At 39.5% G+C, this 19,028-nt stretch overlaps 1 protein-coding gene across 9 annotated transcripts in view; it reads left to right on the forward strand.

The window, feature by feature from the left end:
- The window catches only part of HDAC9 (histone deacetylase 9), a 947,449-nt gene that overhangs the window by 509,196 nt on the left and 419,225 nt on the right, over window positions 1–19,028 (forward strand). For all 9 annotated transcript variants that reach the window (XM_074195439.1, XM_074195435.1, XM_074195442.1 and 6 more), the window contains one exon: window positions 17,649–17,890. In XM_074195439.1, the coding sequence (XP_074051540.1) occupies window positions 17,649–17,890 (242 nt within the window). The remainder of the gene's footprint in view (window positions 1–17,648; window positions 17,891–19,028) is intronic.

Raw genomic sequence — 19,028 nt, forward strand, 5'->3', positions numbered from 1 at the left:
TAAAGTGTTTCACAAGTTGTAATCTTGGGATGGTGTGCCTCCAAAATAAAGCATCTGAAATCTGGACAGAGCTAGTCCATTGATGGGGAAGATCTTGCTTGGCTGCTAATCACATAGCTCTCTCAGAATTGGCAAGTGTGGAAACGGGCACTGTAATACCCAGCCTGCCATATGTAGATTTAGGTGGCAAAGATGTGATAATTAAGGATAAAATGGATTCCCAGATTTGGTGGGGCAGGTTACAGAGTTTCAGGAGGCTCTTCCTTTTGTGTGCCTTCCCCAGGACATATGATTTAATTATTCGGAGATATTTCAAGGCAAGGCGGACTCAGTTTGGGGGTGCTCTTGATCTGGAGAGGTTTTTGATTTCTGCTTCTAAAGTTGAGGCTGGTATCATGACAAAGCACTCCCATGGCTTGTTGGTCGGCAAACTAATAGTCTTCTTGGGACATGTTTCCAAAGGGAGGGGAATTTTCCAACAGTGATTTTTTTTCCTTTCACATCTTAGAATCATAACTCTGCTTGTTCACAAGATGACTTAATCAGCACTAAATTGGAGACAGCCCGCTGTGTTTACCGTTGTTAGTTGAGCCAGCATATGTCTGGAACAGTTGGACTGAGAATAACAGCAATGATTTGAAGCCAAGTGGGGGAGGGGAGGGGAATGAAAACGCTCTCAGTCTCTTCCCTCTCCAGTCCTTCTTCCACACAGCTGCCAAATTAATCCTTCTAAAATCCAGGTCTAATCATGCTGCTCCCTGCTCAGAAGTACTCCATAGCTCCCTGGTACTTCTGGGATGAAATGCAAAATCCTTAGGCATTGAAGAGCCTGTTCTCCACTCCCACCCCCCTTCCACCCCAAATCTGGCTCCCACCTACTTTTTTATCTTTGTCACATGAGGGTCCTCTTCATGCTTTCCATGTTCCATCCAAATAGGATTTTTGGCTCTTCTGGGAACTCTGCATTCTGTCTTTTCATTTGCCTAAGCCATCCTCCTGTGCTGTTCTCTTCCATTCCTTCAAGGAGGAACTCAGGTGTTAACCTCCTGCAGAGAGGAGGCTGATTCCCCTCAATTGTTCATGGTCTCTTCTTCCTTAAATTAACTCATTTGCTCATCATGGGCATGTTTCAGACTCTGGTAAAATGTAAATGCCATGTGCTATGGATTATTGAAGCATTGGTCCTGATGTGGCAAACCCCTAACATGGTATCCTTTAAATAGTCAAAACCTCTCAAGAAGCTTGGATTTGAATGGGGAGGGGGTGGGGAGGAACAACACACAGAAGAAGCTTTAATTTCAAGACAGATATAAAGGCTTGATGGGTCCTTAGGGACAAACCTCTTCTTTGAAGTCATTTCTTTTGCTAAAGCTATATATATTTCTGGTGTTGAACCATTCATTTTAAAGCCAAAATCCTGGCTGAGAAGTACTTTTCTTTTTGGATCATCAGTAGTTGTGACTCCTGAGGAAATGGAGCACCTGCAGAGGCAGGTCACAGGTCACTTCTTCCCTGCCAATGAATAGGTTACAACAAGATTAATGGTTTATTGGAAGGCAACTAATATGGAAGCTTGGGTGTATAGAGCCATATGCTGGTGCCAGGAGGTCTTAGGGAAGCTGATGTTAGCAGTGAATAAAAAAGATGATTAGAAAATGTTGAATTAATGAATGGATGGAAGAGTAGCAGGGCCAAAATCACATTCCCTTGGGGAATAGGGGAATTCTCTGCTGGAAAAGATTCCCTATAACTTTTATGGGATAATAGCTATATTTGTAAAATGTCTTAATTCTTTACAAATATTATTTCATGCTTTCTGCATATCAAGTCTGGGAGGTATTTACTATCATTTTACAGATGAAGATACTGAGGCAATAAATGCTAAGTGACTTGAACAAGGCCTAATAATGAGTAAATATCTGAGACTGGATTTAAAATCATATCCTTTATTCATTTGAAAATATACATGAGTAACAATGGTATCCCTCCTGAAGCCTCAGATGCTAAGGCATTTGATTAAAAGGGCAAAAGACTAAGAGCAGAATTTAAAATATTTTTCAATGAGTCCATGTGACTCCCTAATTATTAGGTGCAAACATAGATCTTTTCAGCATAGTTGTAGGGTGGATCTAGATCATGAGTCTCTCTTTGTGTGTCAGGTGTCTTTTGAAAGAAACTTCTCCACTCTTATTTGTCCTATGAAGAGATGGTGGTATGTCAGTGTTCACACATCTTGCTTGAGCTCAGTCACTGAGAACTGGAGATTATTGACCTTCTATTCCCAAGCTTCAGGAATGCCTCTGGCTGTTTTCAATGCTGCTGCTAGGCTGATGCTGGGTGCTATTCCACAAGTGGGAGTCCAGAGTTCCTTAGTCTATAACAGTAAAGATGCTGAATGATGAGATCTTTGCTCACCAAATGCTCAAGAAATGTGAGGAACATCACTGGATCACTGGGACTTTTCTTTTCAGAAGGAGGTTTGGAGATTGTGGAATACTACCCTAGGGTTTCTTAGAGAGGAATCCCTGGGATAAAAGATAAAATAGCTTTGACCATTTGGCAAAGTTGGGTTCTAATCTCAACTTAGAAGCTTACTAGATATTGGATCCTGTATAAATCATTTACCTTTTGAGATCCTCTGTTTCTTTATCTGTAAAATGAGGGGGTAATGGCTTTAGCACTTTTCATATAGTTCTATGAGGTTCAAATGTGATAATGTAAGAAAAATGCCTCAATAATTTTAGTATTATACTAATATCAATTATTATTGTGAGTATTAATAATTATTATTACTACTTCTACCACTACTACTGCTACTACTGCTGTTCTTATTTTATGATTTGGAAAAAAGTTCAGATGACAGCAATTTTGGGACAAATCCTCATTGTTAATTTACATCTAATTTGGGGGATCTGTTGGGGGTATCCTCAACAGATGAATTCAATGACCATATATTGGGATGCAAACTTACTTTCTTTTTTGACACACTAAAAGCACCCTCCATCCTATCCCACTTGAAAGTGATGACATGAGGAAGATCTACTTCCTTCATCATGTTCACCCATGCTTTTGAACTCTCTTGTGAGGGTTTATATTTGAGAAGCTTTTCATTCCATAAAGCTTGAAGGTAGTGAATGTTCAGAATGGTGGCATCCATTAAAATATCACACTTCAATTTTTTGAGTCAATATTATTTTCAGGTTATTGTGGATTATTGTCATGTCCTCGCTCCAACAGAATTTATTTATTAAATGTTCAAGGATAATTTGGGATGTTATTGTAGCACAGAAATTTCCTGTTTATGGAGAATATCAATCTCATGGTATGTAATTTCGCCAATTGATCAAGGTCTTTATATGTATTAAGAAAGTGCTATTGTTTTTGCTATCTGTTATGCTGCATGGGTGAATAGGTCTTAGAGTTACCTTAGGAAATATTCATGGGTCAACAGGTTAAGGCTCCTTAAGAATTATCTTTTCATCATTTCTGGTAGCAGTACCTTGGTTTTGTATCACTGTCATCAGCCCCACCATTTCTGCAGATGAGTCCCATGAATTGAACATCTCTTTGATCATCTTTTTTTTGTTGTAGGTTGAGTACCTTACTCTTCTAATCATGGCAAATCCCATGGATTTGTGATATTGTTTTCAGTTAACACGTTCCTATAGATGTTCATGGAGGGCCTTTTGGTCCTAATATAAAGCTTAACCACTTAGTTGATGAAGAAAAATATGATGATAATGATGATTCTTTGATTCAGAAAGACACAGAATGTCTTTTGTTGTCAGTAAATCAAAAAAAAAAAACTTGAAGAATATGAAGCAACTTACCAGAGTGGGTTTTTGAAAGAGAAATAGTTTCTAAACGGGCAGGTTGAATTTGTGTAGATTTTTGCCCTTGATTGCATTGAGAAATAGGTTATCCAATCTTTGCTTCATTTCTAAAAGAGTCATAAATGACTCCAATGGTTTAAAGTCATTTTTTTCCCTGTCCTCAGGATAAAACAGCAAAAGATTCCTAAGTGAAATTCTAGAAGTCACCCTTTTCTATCCCCTCATCTTGCAGAAGGTAAAACTTGGTTCTCCAACAGGTGAAATGATTTCCCATCACATATATAGTAATTAGTAAAGTCAAGGATTTGAACATAGCTCTTCTGAAATCCCTTGCAATTGGTTACACACAGCACCCAACTTCCAAATCCATTTGCTTTTTGTGTGATGCATCATAGTGTACATTTCTTGTACTTTGAGAAGCCAATCTTTTTAAAATCCATACATGAAAGGAATGAAAAGATTCTTGACTTGTTTTCTTGTGGTGAGTTCTCAAACCTCATCTGGGAGGTGAGATTGAACAAATCTGCTTTTGGAGAAGACAGATGACCCACTGGCCCCAGGTGACATGGGAACAGGATTGGCCAGACTTTGGGAATCACAAGAAGGCCTCGATTATATTTATTTTCCCCTATGTCAATTCTATCTGATAAAAAAGTGACTTTTACATTTTCTTCTTCAGATGACTAAGCTTTCCACACAATGTTAGCCTGCAGGGGCTGTCTTCTTAGAAGAACCAAGTTTCTTCAGATGTTTGAAAATAAGTCTTTTTCTGTGACATGAAATGCAATGGCCAATTGGGATTACTGATAAAGAATTGAGGTGTTTCCTTAAGACCTTAGTGGTCTTCAGTATTAAAAACAAAGTAAATTGAACTATAGCACTATAAAACAGTGGGGTAGGCTGTCATTTAACTATTTTATATATCCATTTTCTAACTGTTTTCTTGCTTTAAAATGACTTAAATATGGAATTCTGTAAGATATGTGCCATCATGGCAAGAACATTGGTTCTGGAATCAGAAGATTTGAGTTAAAATTCTACTTCTGATGCTTGCCACTTGTGACTTTGAACAAGTCATGGAGCTTCAATGGACCTCAGTTTCCTCAGCTGTCAAATGAAGAAGTTGAACTAGCTCAGGGGATGATTAATTTCGGGGTATATTAACATTACATATATAGCCACATACACATATAAAACTTCATTTCAATATAATTGATTTCCTTTGTATTCCTATGTAATTTATTTTCTGCATTTAAAAACATCATTCTGTGAAGATACATAAAGGCTTTAACCATGAAAGAAAATTTACTAAGGTTTTTTGTGACTAGATAATCTCTGAGATGTCTTCTTTCTTTAGTATTATTCTTTTTGGAAATGGGTGTACAGATCAAATCCAGCTTGAGATCATATTTTAAAGTGAAAATTCAGTTCAACATGCAGCTGTTTTGTATTTAGCATTATTTTGATCCATTTCTTTTCTACTATACAGAGAAGGATAAAGATAAAGGCAAAATGTCTGAAAATGTGAAAGATTACTTGGCATCAAATTTACATTCAAAATCTTGATATATGATTATCAAAAAGTGGACTATTTACATATAGAAATTTATTAAAATTATTTAATTTCAAAATATTCAATTAATATTCAAATTATTCATTTTATTTTTTAAACGTTTGTGACTTCACTCAGACACTTAGTTCACATTGCAGACAAATGAACCCAACTGTGTCATGCAGTTTCCTGCCTCCATGGTTTTGATCTGATCGTTCCCCTACCCTGGAATGCTTTCTCTCCTAGCTTTACCTCTCGGGAGCCTTACCTTCTTTCAAAGCCCAGCTCAAGTACCACTTCCTACTGGAAGCCTTTCATAGTTTTCAGGTTACTCCTTCCAATTCTCTTGTACTTTTTAGTCTGGGTACCTAGTTTCCTCTTTACCCTCCCCACAATAGGTTGTAAGCTTCAGACACTAGGACAAAAAAAATGACCCACTTCCTGACCTTTGGGAGAATCCCTTCTTCTAGAAGGGTGAGGATGAGGATAGATGTAGAATATATATATATATATATATATATATATATATATATATATATATACACACACACACACACACACACACACACACACACACATTTAATCAGAGTAGTGAAAAGCCCTTACAAAATTATCTATTAGGGAAAGGGTTTGGGGTAGATGCTGGAGATGGCATCTATATTGTATTTTGAATGAAGAAAGGGAATCCAAGGTTCAGGAGAGATGTGGAAAGAGAGAGATCATGGCTGACCCAAGGGATAACCTAAACAGAAGTAGCGGGAGTCAGTTGGTCAACCATTGTGACAGAGAGAGAGTGTTAAAGGAAATAATAGGGAACAAGACTGGAAGGACATGTAGGAGCCAGACTGTGGGGGGTATTAAATAAAAAACTGAGAATTTTGTATGTTACATACAAAAAAGAAAAAAATAATGAGGACTTATTTTACAGAATTGGTGAGAGACATGGAGGCATATTACCTTGTAAGACAAGGAGCTCTATAAAAACCCACTTTATCCACTCAAAGAAATAACTTCTTAGGGATGGACTTGATATCCCAAACCATAAAATTTTATGAATGGCAAGAATGAATAGAAATACAGTTTTTATTCTGCCATCTTTATAATGCTTGCTTTCTTGTAACATCAAAGGAAATGAACATTCTGGAAAAGCCTACATATTTCTTTGCCCTATATTTATGAGGAAGAAGGGCTACAGGTCACAAATTTGGAAGAGCCATTTTATCATGGATGCCAGCCATGGCAGAGAGAAATCATTTTATTGATGGTTTTCTTTGGTCAGTCACGTGAACTGTGAATGCAAACAGTTTTTGAATTCTATGAAGGAAGCAAAATAAACAAACAAGCAGAAGGCAATCTTTGTCTTGGAGGTGAGGCAGAAGCTTAATAAGAATTGATCACTGACCTGGAGATAGTAAGAGCAGAGCAAAACAACTGTGGGTAAAGAGAATTGGATACAGGAGGATGAAATATGAGTACAGACAACAGGGGCTGCTCATTTTGTGCTGAAATGAAGGTAACTTTGCTGATGAGTCACTCCTTCCAGGAGAGGGACAGTAAAGAGCCCTTCATTTTTACCTCTATATGTTGGAAGAGAAGGCATCAAAATTTCCCATTTCACAGCCAGTGTAAAACACTTTTTTAATATTAGCATATATATTTTAAGAGCCTTATAATAAAATTAACCATATACTGTAGTGGTACTTTTGGTTTGTGTTGTCATAAATGGCAGACAGATCTTCCGTCAGAAGTATAACTAAGATGGAGTGGATGTGGTTTTGTCCTAGTGTTTGGGAAGGGACAATTTCTCTCTGGCATCCTGAATTTCATACCTGTCACAATGCCATCCCCTGGTTTTGCAACATTCAGGAAGGAAGACAGATTCAGACACAGTGAAGTAAGAGGGTCAGTTAAAGTTTGTCTTTCATTTTTTAAGAAGACCATGACATCAGGGAGATGATGCCATGACAAGCACATGAACTGGATTTGAGTGGGGGGGAGCTGTACTAAGTCCCCAGCCTCATTTTCTCCTGCGGAGCCAACTGGTCCAGTGGTCATATATGGATCAGGATGACTGGAAATGGCCCTGGATGTGAGGCAGTTGGGGTTAGGTGACTTGTCCAAGGTCACACAGCTAGTAAGTGGCAAATGTCTGAGGTTGAATTCAAACTCCCTTCTTCCTGAATCCAAGGCCAATGCCCTATCCTCTGTGCCACTTAGCTGCCCCAAGTAGGTCAGGTTATATGTCTTTGAAGCAAGTGGAGAATTAGCTATACCTTCTTTCTTGGCACAATTGCTGACTTGATTAAACTATCATTTGTTACCTTCAATCTCAGTTTTTCTGACCCTAAGAAGAAAAGTCACTAAGCAGCTGAGTGGCACAATGGATAAAGTGCTAGACCTCAGGAAGACCTGAATTCAAATTTGGTCTCAGACACTTAATAGATATATAACCCTGGGCAAGTCACTTGACTCTTTTTGCCTCAGTTTCTTCATTTGTAAAATGGACTAGAGAAAGAAATGACAAGCCACTAAAATATCTTTGCCAAAAAGCCCACACGTGAAGCCATGGAGAATTGGACATAACTCAAAATGTACAACAACATAAAAGTCCTCAGTTACTCTTCTATAATGACTGAAGCATTTTAATATATAGTAATATGCATAGAAAATGGATCCATTGACATCATTGATCCATCCCAAACTCAAGTAGTATCAGGCATGAAAATACATAGTGATTCTTAAAACAAATTCAGTCATTCAAATTTCTGATTTCCAGAGTTGAGTCAATATACATGAATCCTCAACTCTGCCTCTTTCAAGAAGCTTTTTACTTTCTTAACAGATTAGTCGGACTATCAGGTAATAATTAAGAACTGAGTACATCTTCCAAATTCATTTGTAACCTCTGTGTGTTATGCATTGGTAACACCTGTCCAATTCAGAAGAGTGAACTCACCGTACCAAATCAAATCAAAATAGGCAAGACGTTGATGAAAGCATTCATTTGATTTGAAGTGAATATTTCAAAGACTACTGACATTTTAGATGTTTGTGGTTCTGTCCTCTACCTATTCTAAGACCTGAGAAAGAAGATGATGGTGAATCAAAACCCAGATTTCTCTTTTTTTCTTGTTGTCTTTACTTTTATCCTACTTGTAATATTTCCCCCCCACTTCTCATGTATGCTGTCTGTTTCTGAAGTGAAACATGTCACTATAGGAAATACGTAACTTTGATAAAATCACTTGGGAGGGAGTGGTTTCCAGGTAATCCAGCAACTTAGTTTATGAGGGAGAAATCTCTGATTTGATGACTTTCTAGTAGATGTCATGATGAAGTCAGTCAACATTTATTAGTCACCTACTGTAAGCCCTGAGAATACTGAAAAAGGCAAAAATAGGCCCTAGTTTCAAAAACTCACAGCCTAATGGAGACAGCATGTAAAACAATAACAAAATAAAAACCTATCCACAAATTATATATATATATATGTATATATATATATATGTATATATATACATATATACAGGATAAATTGACATAATTAATATTAAGGGAGAGTCAGGAAAGGATTTTTATTTTTATACAAGGTAGGATTTTGGATGGGGCTGGAAGAACACCAGGGATATTAAGTGGCAGAGAGGAGAACATTCCAGGCATGGATCAGCAAGTGAATATTCCCCAAGTTGAGAAATGGGGGCATCTTGTGCAGAGAATAGCCAGGAGGTCAGTGTTACTGGATCACAAATTTTGTAGAGGTATGTGAGATATAGGAAGACTGGAAAGGGAGGAGGGAAGAAGGTTATGAAGAGCTTTGAATTCCATGTAATTGTGCAAGTGATAGGGAGTCAATTCTGGTAAAGTAATCTGTACAAAATGATATATACAGAGGTCACATTTCACCATTGTTTATGAAATCGTGATTATTAATTTATTTTCCTTTTCCTGTCTGGGCCAATTTGAGATGTTTGTCAGTCTCTCTGTGTGTGCCCTTCTGGAGGTTTCTAAGGCATAGATTTACAGAAAGGAGAGGAATACCTGGGTAGTGTGTATTTATGCTGTAGAGTGACCTGGGAGACAGATTTTGGTGACCATTGAGAAAAAAAAATGCTCTGTCTTTTAAAAAAGGTATATCATTGGAATCAACATCACAAATAGACCCTGGGATCACAGGACCTTTCCACCTGACCTGCAGTTGACACCTTCACCGTTCATGTCAGTTCATTGAATGTAGGGTCCTAGGGCTAGCATTAACACTTGTCCCATTCTTTCACTCTTTGGGGTCTACAGGATAGGGCAGGATATGAAATGAAATTGGGGGTGTGGAGAACCTTGAATGCCATCCTAAAGACTTTGGTTTCCTGGGAATCAGCAGAGTTCTTTGATTGAAGAATGAATTGGTAACAGTGAGGGAGAAGAATCTGGTGATGGTTAATAGAGAAGAAACTGGAAGCAGTGAAACCGGTGTAGAGGATTGTTAAAGTGGGGCAGGTTTGAGGTAATTAGAGCCTGGAGTGAGATGGTATTAATGGAAATGGGTTGCACACAATGGATTGGAGAGATATCATAAAATAAGAAACAATGGGACTTGGTGCCTTACTGAAAGAGAGAAGGGGGAAGAAGAGAATAAGCAGCATTCCAAAAGTATCTAATTAATGATCAGAGTCTGTTGTTGACCCTAATCACCAATCTCATGCCCTTATGAGTTATCAAGGAGAAAATGGTGAATGGTACCTTGCAATCAAAGTAAAACATACATTTTTCCTTTCTGTTGAGGATTGCTCAACTATAAAAATGGAAAATGACATGTGAGATCTCAGTCATCATCACACTATATATTATTTTGTTTCACTTTTCAGGGAATATACATTTTGAGTTGAGATGTTTTGGGGTATGTCATGTAAAACATTTATTGTCAAAATAAAATGTCAATAAATCTTAAAAATTTAATGGGAATCAGTGTAGTTTTAGCAAAAATTTATTTGTCAGGACCTTGGACAAATCAGTTAAGTTTGGGCTTCAGTTTTCTTTGCTATAAATTTAAGCAATGTGCCATTTCAAGGATTATTCTAAGTCTAGAACCTAATGGCTTTTTGAAAATTCTCATAAAATGAGCATATCTGGTAATTGCCAGTTACCTGAATTAATTAGATCTTGCATCATATGCCATAAACATTCTGGGTAACTCAGACTTGACTATACAGTCAAGGCACCAGGAATGATAGAAGACAAGAAGACCCTCCCTTTGTTTCTGTACAAAAATATTTTTTTTTTATTTCACTGTGTTAGAATAGGCAGAGGGGCCTTAGGAGTTCTGGAATCCACCAGCCTGTCATCTATGCAGAATTCCAAGACTTGTTTGGAACTCTTAAAATTCAGTCCAAGTCAGGCCTTGTATTCAGGATGGCTGATTAGGATAGTCTTTTATCTATGATCTCCTTGCAGGCTACTTACAGTCTTAAACTAATTGAGTAGTGGAAGATTGAATTTCTTGACTATCATTTTCCAAAACCCAAATTCAAATTGTGATAGACTATTTTATATATAGGAAAATAAATTCTGACATTTAGAACTTACCCAAATCTGTTTACATAAAATTCATAGTACCATCTCTAAGATATTTGGGGATTTGTTTTTGTCTCCAGAATAAATAAAACCGTTCTATTCATCAGGCGAGTTTACAGTAGGCCAGACACTGGTCAAAGCATGAGAGAAGATGATATTTGTCCTTTGTGCTCCACATCAGGGAGGTGATGCCATGACAAACACAAGAGTTGAATTGTGTGTGTGTGTGTGTGTGTGTGTGTGTGTGTGGTGCTGGTGGGGAGGGCTCTGTGCTAAGTCACCAGCCTTACTTTCTCTTCTAGAGCCACCTGGGTCCAGTGGCCAGGCATGAATCAGGAGGACTGGAGATGGCCCTGGATGGGAGGGCAATCGGCATTAAGTGACTTGCCCCAAGTCCAAGGGCAGTGTCAAATGTCTGAGGCTGGAATTGAACCCCTATTCTGACTCCAAGGCCAGTGCTCTATCTACTGTGCCACCTATCTGCCCTAAAGCATGAAAGAAACAAAGATGGCAAAAGACAGATCCTGCTTTTAAGTAGCCCCCGGGATGCTGAAGTGGGGGCAAGTCAAGGAGTCACCACCTCTGCCCAAAGAAGTTATAGAGAGCAGACTGGAGAGTATCAACAAAGGGAAGTTGCTGGTCTGAAGGGAGGTCAGGGACAGCTTCTTGTGGAAGGTGGGTTTGGAGCTGGGCTGTGAGAGATTCCAAGAGGTGAACATGTGGAGCAAGAGCATTCCAGGAATGGCAGTGTGGGGGACCCAGACAATAGGGATCATTCCCTCCATCCTCCCCCCAGCCCCCCAACCCTGTTCTACAAAGGCATTTGTTAGATCAAGTTCACTTGATAGAGCAATTCCAGACTCACATTGTGGTCTGACTCACTGACCTCGGTGCTGTTCCACATACAGGACATTTGCTCTCCTGCCTTTCCAAATACCATCCTCCCCACTGGGAACATCCTCACTTCCCACTTCCATCTCTAGGGCCCCCTGACTGCTGCCTTCAAGGCTCAGCAGAAGAAGCACATGTTATAAGAGTCCCAGTGTGGTCTCTCACTGTTTTGTTGATGTGGCATAAACACACATACAAACACACATGTATTATGTGATATATATATATATATATATATGTATCCAAAACTACATGTGCATATCTACACACATCTACACATTAACTTATCCATGATGGTGCTATTGTTTCCCCTCTGAAATATGAGCTCAGGAAAGGAAGAACATGGTTTATTTTTGCCTCTGTCTCCATATCTTAGCACAGTCAAGTCACTTAATAACAGTTTATAACATTATTATTAACTATTAAGAAAAGCTGCAGTTTGAGTAGAATAGAATGAAATTTAATTTTTGTTCCTTCAACAGTTCTCTGAGATTATAAGTGATTGGCATTGGTCAGGAATTTCCCTCACCTAGGAGTACTCTTTACCATCCCCATGTCTAACCTCTCTGTCTCTTCTCTCTCTCTCTCTCTCTCTCTCTCTCTCTCTCTCTCTCTCTCTCTCTCTCTCTCTCTCTCTCTCTCTCTCTCTCCCTCCCTCCCTCCCTCCCTCCCTCCTTCCCTCCCTCCCACCAATCAACTACTTGCTCTTAAAGCCATTTAAATCCCTGAAGACCCAAAGTGCCACCCTTCTGATGCCAGAGCTAAGCCCCCATCTCCAGGGATTCCACCCCCCACTTGATTCGTGTTTCTTGATGGGCTGCATTTTGGCCAATGGAGGTGACTTGGCACCTTCCTGTGCTGAGAACAGGAATCAGCCCAGAGGCAATGTCCAGAAGCAGCCTGCTCCTGCAAAGGGCAGCTCACATTTCTCTGGATTCAATTTCTTATCTCTTCACCAAAGATGGAACCACTCTCATCCTCCTCTTGAGCAGGATAAGCCTTTGTCACCATTTAGGTTAAAAACCAAACTTAAGCCAGAAAGGACACCCAGAAAGGGCCCATGACCTGCTGAAGACTGACGCTTTGTCCAAGGAGCAGGTCCATGTCCATCAGACCAGAGATGACCGGCCTTGAGTGCTTGCGTCCATCTGCTGATTGCCACGCCGCCCTGTATTTGATGAAATATTCATGTCTTTCCTCTGCTCCCGGGTAGCACTCCTGATTTCTTGTATAAACGCTGCTATATTTAGTCTAGACAAATGGAATGTGGATGGCTGCTGAATAAATTGGATGAAAGGCTGGGATCCTGCCTGCCGCTTTCTCTCGGTCTGGGGCAATTATTTATAATCACTAGCACTTTGGGTAAGTTGAGGGTGATTTTTCACAATTTAGTGATTAGACTCTGAACAAAAGCAAGCAGTTAGACCCAATCATTTCTGTTGGGATAGCAGGTTAAGAAGGCAAATTACTCTTTGAGGTTTATAGTAACTGGTTCAGGGGCTTGGGGCCTTTATTGGAAGAGAGAGAACTGCTTGTGTGTGTTTGTGTGTGTGTGTGTGTGTGTGTGTGTGTGTGTGTGTGTTATACATGCCTGTTTTAAAGGGTTGATGTTTTCAGTTTATTGACTATAAGAAAACCAGACAAAATAGACATGTGGGGTCGTATATATACCCTAAGCATCTTTAAACATTAAGTTCTCTGTGTGTTTATGGGGCTGAATTCTGACCTCTGTTTATTGAGATTTCCATGTAAAGAGCAGAGGTTGCAGCATGGCCTTTTGAACTCTGATGAGGAGAGGCTATCATTGACATTATCCAGGACTGACTATTTGGAGGGAACCACAGAATTGTAAAATTGGAAGGAAATTCCTTTCCTCTCCAGTCCAAGCTAGGCTTAAAAGGCATCCCCATGACAACATCTCTGATAAGGGGTAAGGAGTAGATGGCACCCCTGTCTCTAAGTGGAAAAGGATCTTTGAAGCCAGGGCTAGCCCCTTGCAGACAACAAAATTGAAGTTACAAGAAGCGCATGTGTTTATAGGAGAACGGCTTTTGTCACCACCTTATTTAGGAAGAACATAAGCCCCCTGGACTGAGAACCCAGTTTAAGGATATTGATGACTGGGGATGGTCCAGAGGAGGGCAATCAGCTGTGAAAGGGTATTGAGTCCATGGCAGATGAAGCTCCAGGCAAGGACCTGGAAAAGAGAGAACTCAAAGGAAACAGTCAGGGATTGAAAGCACTGTGCCACATGGAGGCTGCTAGGTTCTTCTGGTGGGTCCCAGAGGGTAGAACTAGCCACCCTGGGGGTTGAAGTTGTAAAGGAACTGTAGAAAACGTTGCTAAAAATGAGAACAGTTGGAAAGTGCAGCCAACCCTAGCAGTTCCAAAATGGTAATCATGAAAACAATGCGCTACTGGCCCAGAAATAGAGTGGGAGAATAGATTAAGCCTACAATACACAGTAGTAAATGGCCATAATAATCTAGTGTCTAGTGGTATACCCAAATAACCAAGCTTTTGTTGCAAGAATTCACCATCTGGCAAAAATTGCTGTGAAAACTGGACAACAGTATGGCAGCAAGTAGGTACAGACCAGTATGTCATCTTGTATACTGTGATAGTGATATCCAGATCCCTTGCCAGATTCACAGGTAAGAGAAGAGTTTATGAGCAAACGAGAGATATATTGAGGATCACAGGAGGTAAAATGGATCATTTTGATGACGTGAAATTAAAAGAGGTTTTGTACTATAGCCAAAATTAGAAGGAAAACAGGAAACTGAGGAGGGGGGGCTTGAAGTTTACAGCAATTTCTCAGATGAAGACTTCATTTCTCACATGTAAAGGAAATTGGGCCAAATTTATAAAAAAAAATAAGAATTGTTCCTCAGATGATGTATGGTCAAAAGATATGAATAGGCAAATTTCAGAAATCAAAGCTATCAGTAGCAATATGAAAAAATGATATAAAAACTATTAATTAGAGAAATGCAAATTAAAATAAATCTCTGTTACCACCTTATACCTATCAAATTGACCAATCCATCAGAAAAGGAAAAAGAAAAATCTTGGGGAGGATTTGGGAAAATGGAGACCCTAACGCCCTATTGGTGGAATTGTGAACAGATTCAACTATTCTGGAGAACAGTCTAGAACTATGTCCAAAACCCTATAAAAGCTTTAATCCAGCAATATCACTACTATTTCTGTATCCCAAAGAGATCAAAGAAAAGGGAGGGAAAAGCATCTCACATATGCAAAAGTATTTATAGCAGCTTATTTTGTGGTCTGTGACTATGATGAAATTCATAGAAAATGATGACCAGGATGATTTCAGAAAAGCCTGAAAAGATATATAAGGATTGATGCAAAATAAAATGAGTCAAACACAGTAACACCAATATCATAGTTGCCTATGATCAACTATCAAAGATTTAACTATTCTTTGCAATTCAGCAATCCAAGACAATTCTAAAGAATTCATGATGAAAAGTGCTATCTACTTCTAAGAGAATGGATGAACTCTGAGTGCAAATTAAAGGATGATTTTATTCTATTTTTATAACACCAATATGGATATATGTTTTGCACAACTTGACATGCATAATTGATATAATATTGCTTTCCTTTTCAATGAAGGAGGAGAAATGGGAGAGAGAATTTAGAACTCAAAATTTAAAATAAAGAATGTTAAAATATACATGTATTTGTATGCATATATGTGTAAATATTTTTTGCACAATTCATATGTCCACATATGCATATATATTGAGCAATGTTGACCTCATTCTTTCTTGCTGGAGATCAGACCATACCAAGTCTGAATAACCACCTGATCACCTGTCTAGTATGGTCCTAGAGCTCCTTTTGGTTTGTGCCGAGTCTGATGTTCAGATCTCATCAGATTGAGATTCTGGGTTGTTTGAGGATGCTGCTCTTTGACATAGGCTACTTACTCCTTAATCATTAAGTCAAGTTAGTTCAACAAGCCCTTATTGAGCACTTGCTGTATGCAGTTGCTGTCTTAGGTTCTAAGATCCAGAGCGCCATTCTACCAGATGTAGGTCTGGACAAGATTTACTCACATGAACAAATACACGATATATACTGAGTGATAACTGGGATGTCAGAGGAGAATAGTAACGGATGGGGGAGAAGATCACATAGGTCTGGGGGTTTCATCTGTCTAGTATTGAAGTAAACCCTAGATTCCAAGAGGCAAAGGTGGGAAGAGTGGAGCAGCCAGGGGTAGCAAACTGTGTACAAGCATTGAAGGGGGAAGACTATCTTTTATGGGGCTGGTACGGTTTGACTGAAATATAGATTGTATGCAGGGCAGTAGGGTGTGACGTATTTGCTAGGGTGACTTGAGCCAGACTATGCAGGGTTTTCAATTCAAAAATTGGAAATGGGATATCCCTAATTCTGCTATCAAAGAGGTAACTGGTAGCACAGTGGATAGAGTTCTGGGTGTAGAATCAGGAAAACCTGAATTCAAATCTTGCTTCAGACACATATTAGCTCTATGACCTGGAAAAGTTACTTAATGGCTGTCTGCCTCAGTTTCCTCATCTGTAAAAAAGAGGATCATAATAGCACCTGCCTCCCAAGATTGGTATGAGGATCAAATGAGATGATATTTGTAAAATTGTGCCTGACTCATCATAGCGACTCTATCAGTGTTCATTTCTTCTCCCTCCCCACCTTCTTCTCTTTTAAACTCATGATTTTCTTGCATTTTGCTTTAGCAATCTCTCAGCTCTGTTTGATATCAGACCAATGTTCTGCTGAATTAATTGATTCACTGTTCCATATCAGTTTCTTTTTCTAATTTGATTTTTCCCTTAGTCCAAAGTTTCATTCCCAGAAGTCACTTATTTCAAGCCTAGCAAAGGATTTAAGCTGAAGAAAGGGACTCCTAAAAATAGAAAACTTCCCCACTATTATACAGGAAACAAGTGGGAAAGTCAGGATTCGAATCCATAGCTAGTATTATTTCTATTGTTATTACAGGTTCCTTTTTAAAGAAACCATAGATGCTTCCAAGGTCCTTATTTACACACTGAGCTTTATCTGGGAATTTTTGTACCTGTGTCAAGCTTCACAAAATGGCCTCACATACTTCTTCTCTACAAGGAGGAGACTTTGCCCCTTGATCAATATTCTGAAGGACATGCCACTGTTGGGTTGTGGATGTGATTATAAATATGATGCAGCATCAGTGGGGAAGAAGCTTTAATCTTGCTAAGTAGGTGCTCAGCTTTGTTGTTTCAAAGCTGCTGAGAGACTGAAAGCTTTTAGATCTCACCAAATTCAGCACCCTAGGTAGAAGCTCCATTTGCCCAAGCCTAGTTATATTATTTGCTGACATTAGGACCACTTCTTCCGGGGCGGGGGGGGGGGGGGTGCTTGTTATCTTGTGATGCTCATCTTTCTGGCAAACTTCCATTTTGTTTGATTTCATACCCTTCATTATTGAGCTCTTTGCAAATGATTCCAAGGTTTTTAGTGACCCCTTCCCCTAAAGTAGTGATAGGGAATCTTTTTTCTGCCAAGGGTCATGTGGATATGTTTAACATCATTATCCTGCTATGGCTGGTCAAACAGCTACTTGATTCACCCTTAAGAAACTCCTGGATGTCTTGAATTTCTTGGCTATGTAGCACCAGACCACCAAATGGTCCAAGGGTCTGATGTTTCCTGTCCCTTCCCCTAAAGCTTGGGCTTTTGAGGATGCCTTTGCCATTCTTACAGATCCAGTCATCCTCTCATATGTCTTTGTTATATTCCCTTTTGCTTTGCAGTGGAGGTGAAGTCTGAGGTTCCTGTGACTCTGGACCCCGTCACGCCCTTGGACTTGAGGACAGATCTCAGAATGATGATGCCCATGGTAGACCCCGTGCTGCGGGAGAAGCAGCTGCAGCAGGAGCTGCTTCTCATCCAACAGCAGCAGCACCTGCAGAAGCAGCTGCTCATCGCCGAGTTCCAGAAACAGCACGAGAACCTAACGAGGCAGCACCAGGCTCAGTTACAGGAGCATATCAAGGTAGCCCGCGCTCTCTCCTCCTCTCCCTGGGCTCTGGGGAATGAGGGCTCAGCCATGGAGAAGGGCTCCAGACAGAGGCCCAGAGGTGGGTCAGGGTCCCCATGACCTGATTCTGCCCTGAGTTCTTCTGAGGGCTGGGATATTGGATTGATCCATGGGCCTGTGGGTCACCTGCAGCAGAGAATCCTGATAGTAATGTGAATCCTGATATAGGAATACTTATATAGCTTCAATGGAGGATGGGAATGATTACTTTGATGAATTTATTCATTTAAATTAAATTTTTATTTAAAAACCCAACTCAATAAAAAATCGGCCTACTTTTCCACCCTTTCCATCTGCCCCACCTTCAGAAAGAAAGAAAAACAAATCCTCCATTGAAAACATGCAGAGTCCAGCAAATTCCCTCATTAGACATATCTAAAAATACGTCTCAGTCAAATCACTCCCCTCCCTATCACAAAACAAAAGGCAGGTGTTATCATGTGTCCTCCGCAATCATGGTGGCCAGTGTATTGGTCTTGATCATAATTGTCACAGTATAAATTATTCTCCTTTCTTCATTAGCTCACACAAAGCTTGCCAGGTTTCTCTGAAACAATCCTCTTCATCACTTTTAGAGCATAATAGCATCCATCCCACTTATATTCCATAATATTTTCTTCCATTCTTCAGTTGATGAGCATTCCCTTGGTTCCCCAATTCCTTTTTATCCCATTAAAAAAAGATGATTCCTTCATTTTCTAGAGGAGGAAAACAAGACCTTAGTAGGCTAAGTGACTTGGGAAGGGTCACACGATTAGAATGTAGGAGAAGCAGAGTCAGAGACCTGGGTTTGAGTCCTGAGTATGATATTTAAAACTTTTTTGCCATGGTTGTTATGATTATTATATGTAATAATTAAATTAATAATTATGATTAATGATATTGATCACCATAGTGATGACAGGGATGGTGATTATTTACTTCTGTGTCACACTGTGTCTTGCATTGAGACTTGGTCTTGGATTGAAGATGTCTGGATATCTGTTGGCCATGGGACCTTGGGCCTCTTGCTTCTGGAAAGAGCAGGGAGTCACCTTTGGCTTCTCAAGTCCTTTTTAGCTCTAGCGGGATCCCCTCACCATCCTTAGCGCTG

This window comes from Macrotis lagotis, chromosome 7 (assembly GCF_037893015.1).
Source record: "Macrotis lagotis isolate mMagLag1 chromosome 7, bilby.v1.9.chrom.fasta, whole genome shotgun sequence".
NCBI classification, from domain to species: Eukaryota; Metazoa; Chordata; class Mammalia; order Peramelemorphia; family Peramelidae; genus Macrotis; species Macrotis lagotis.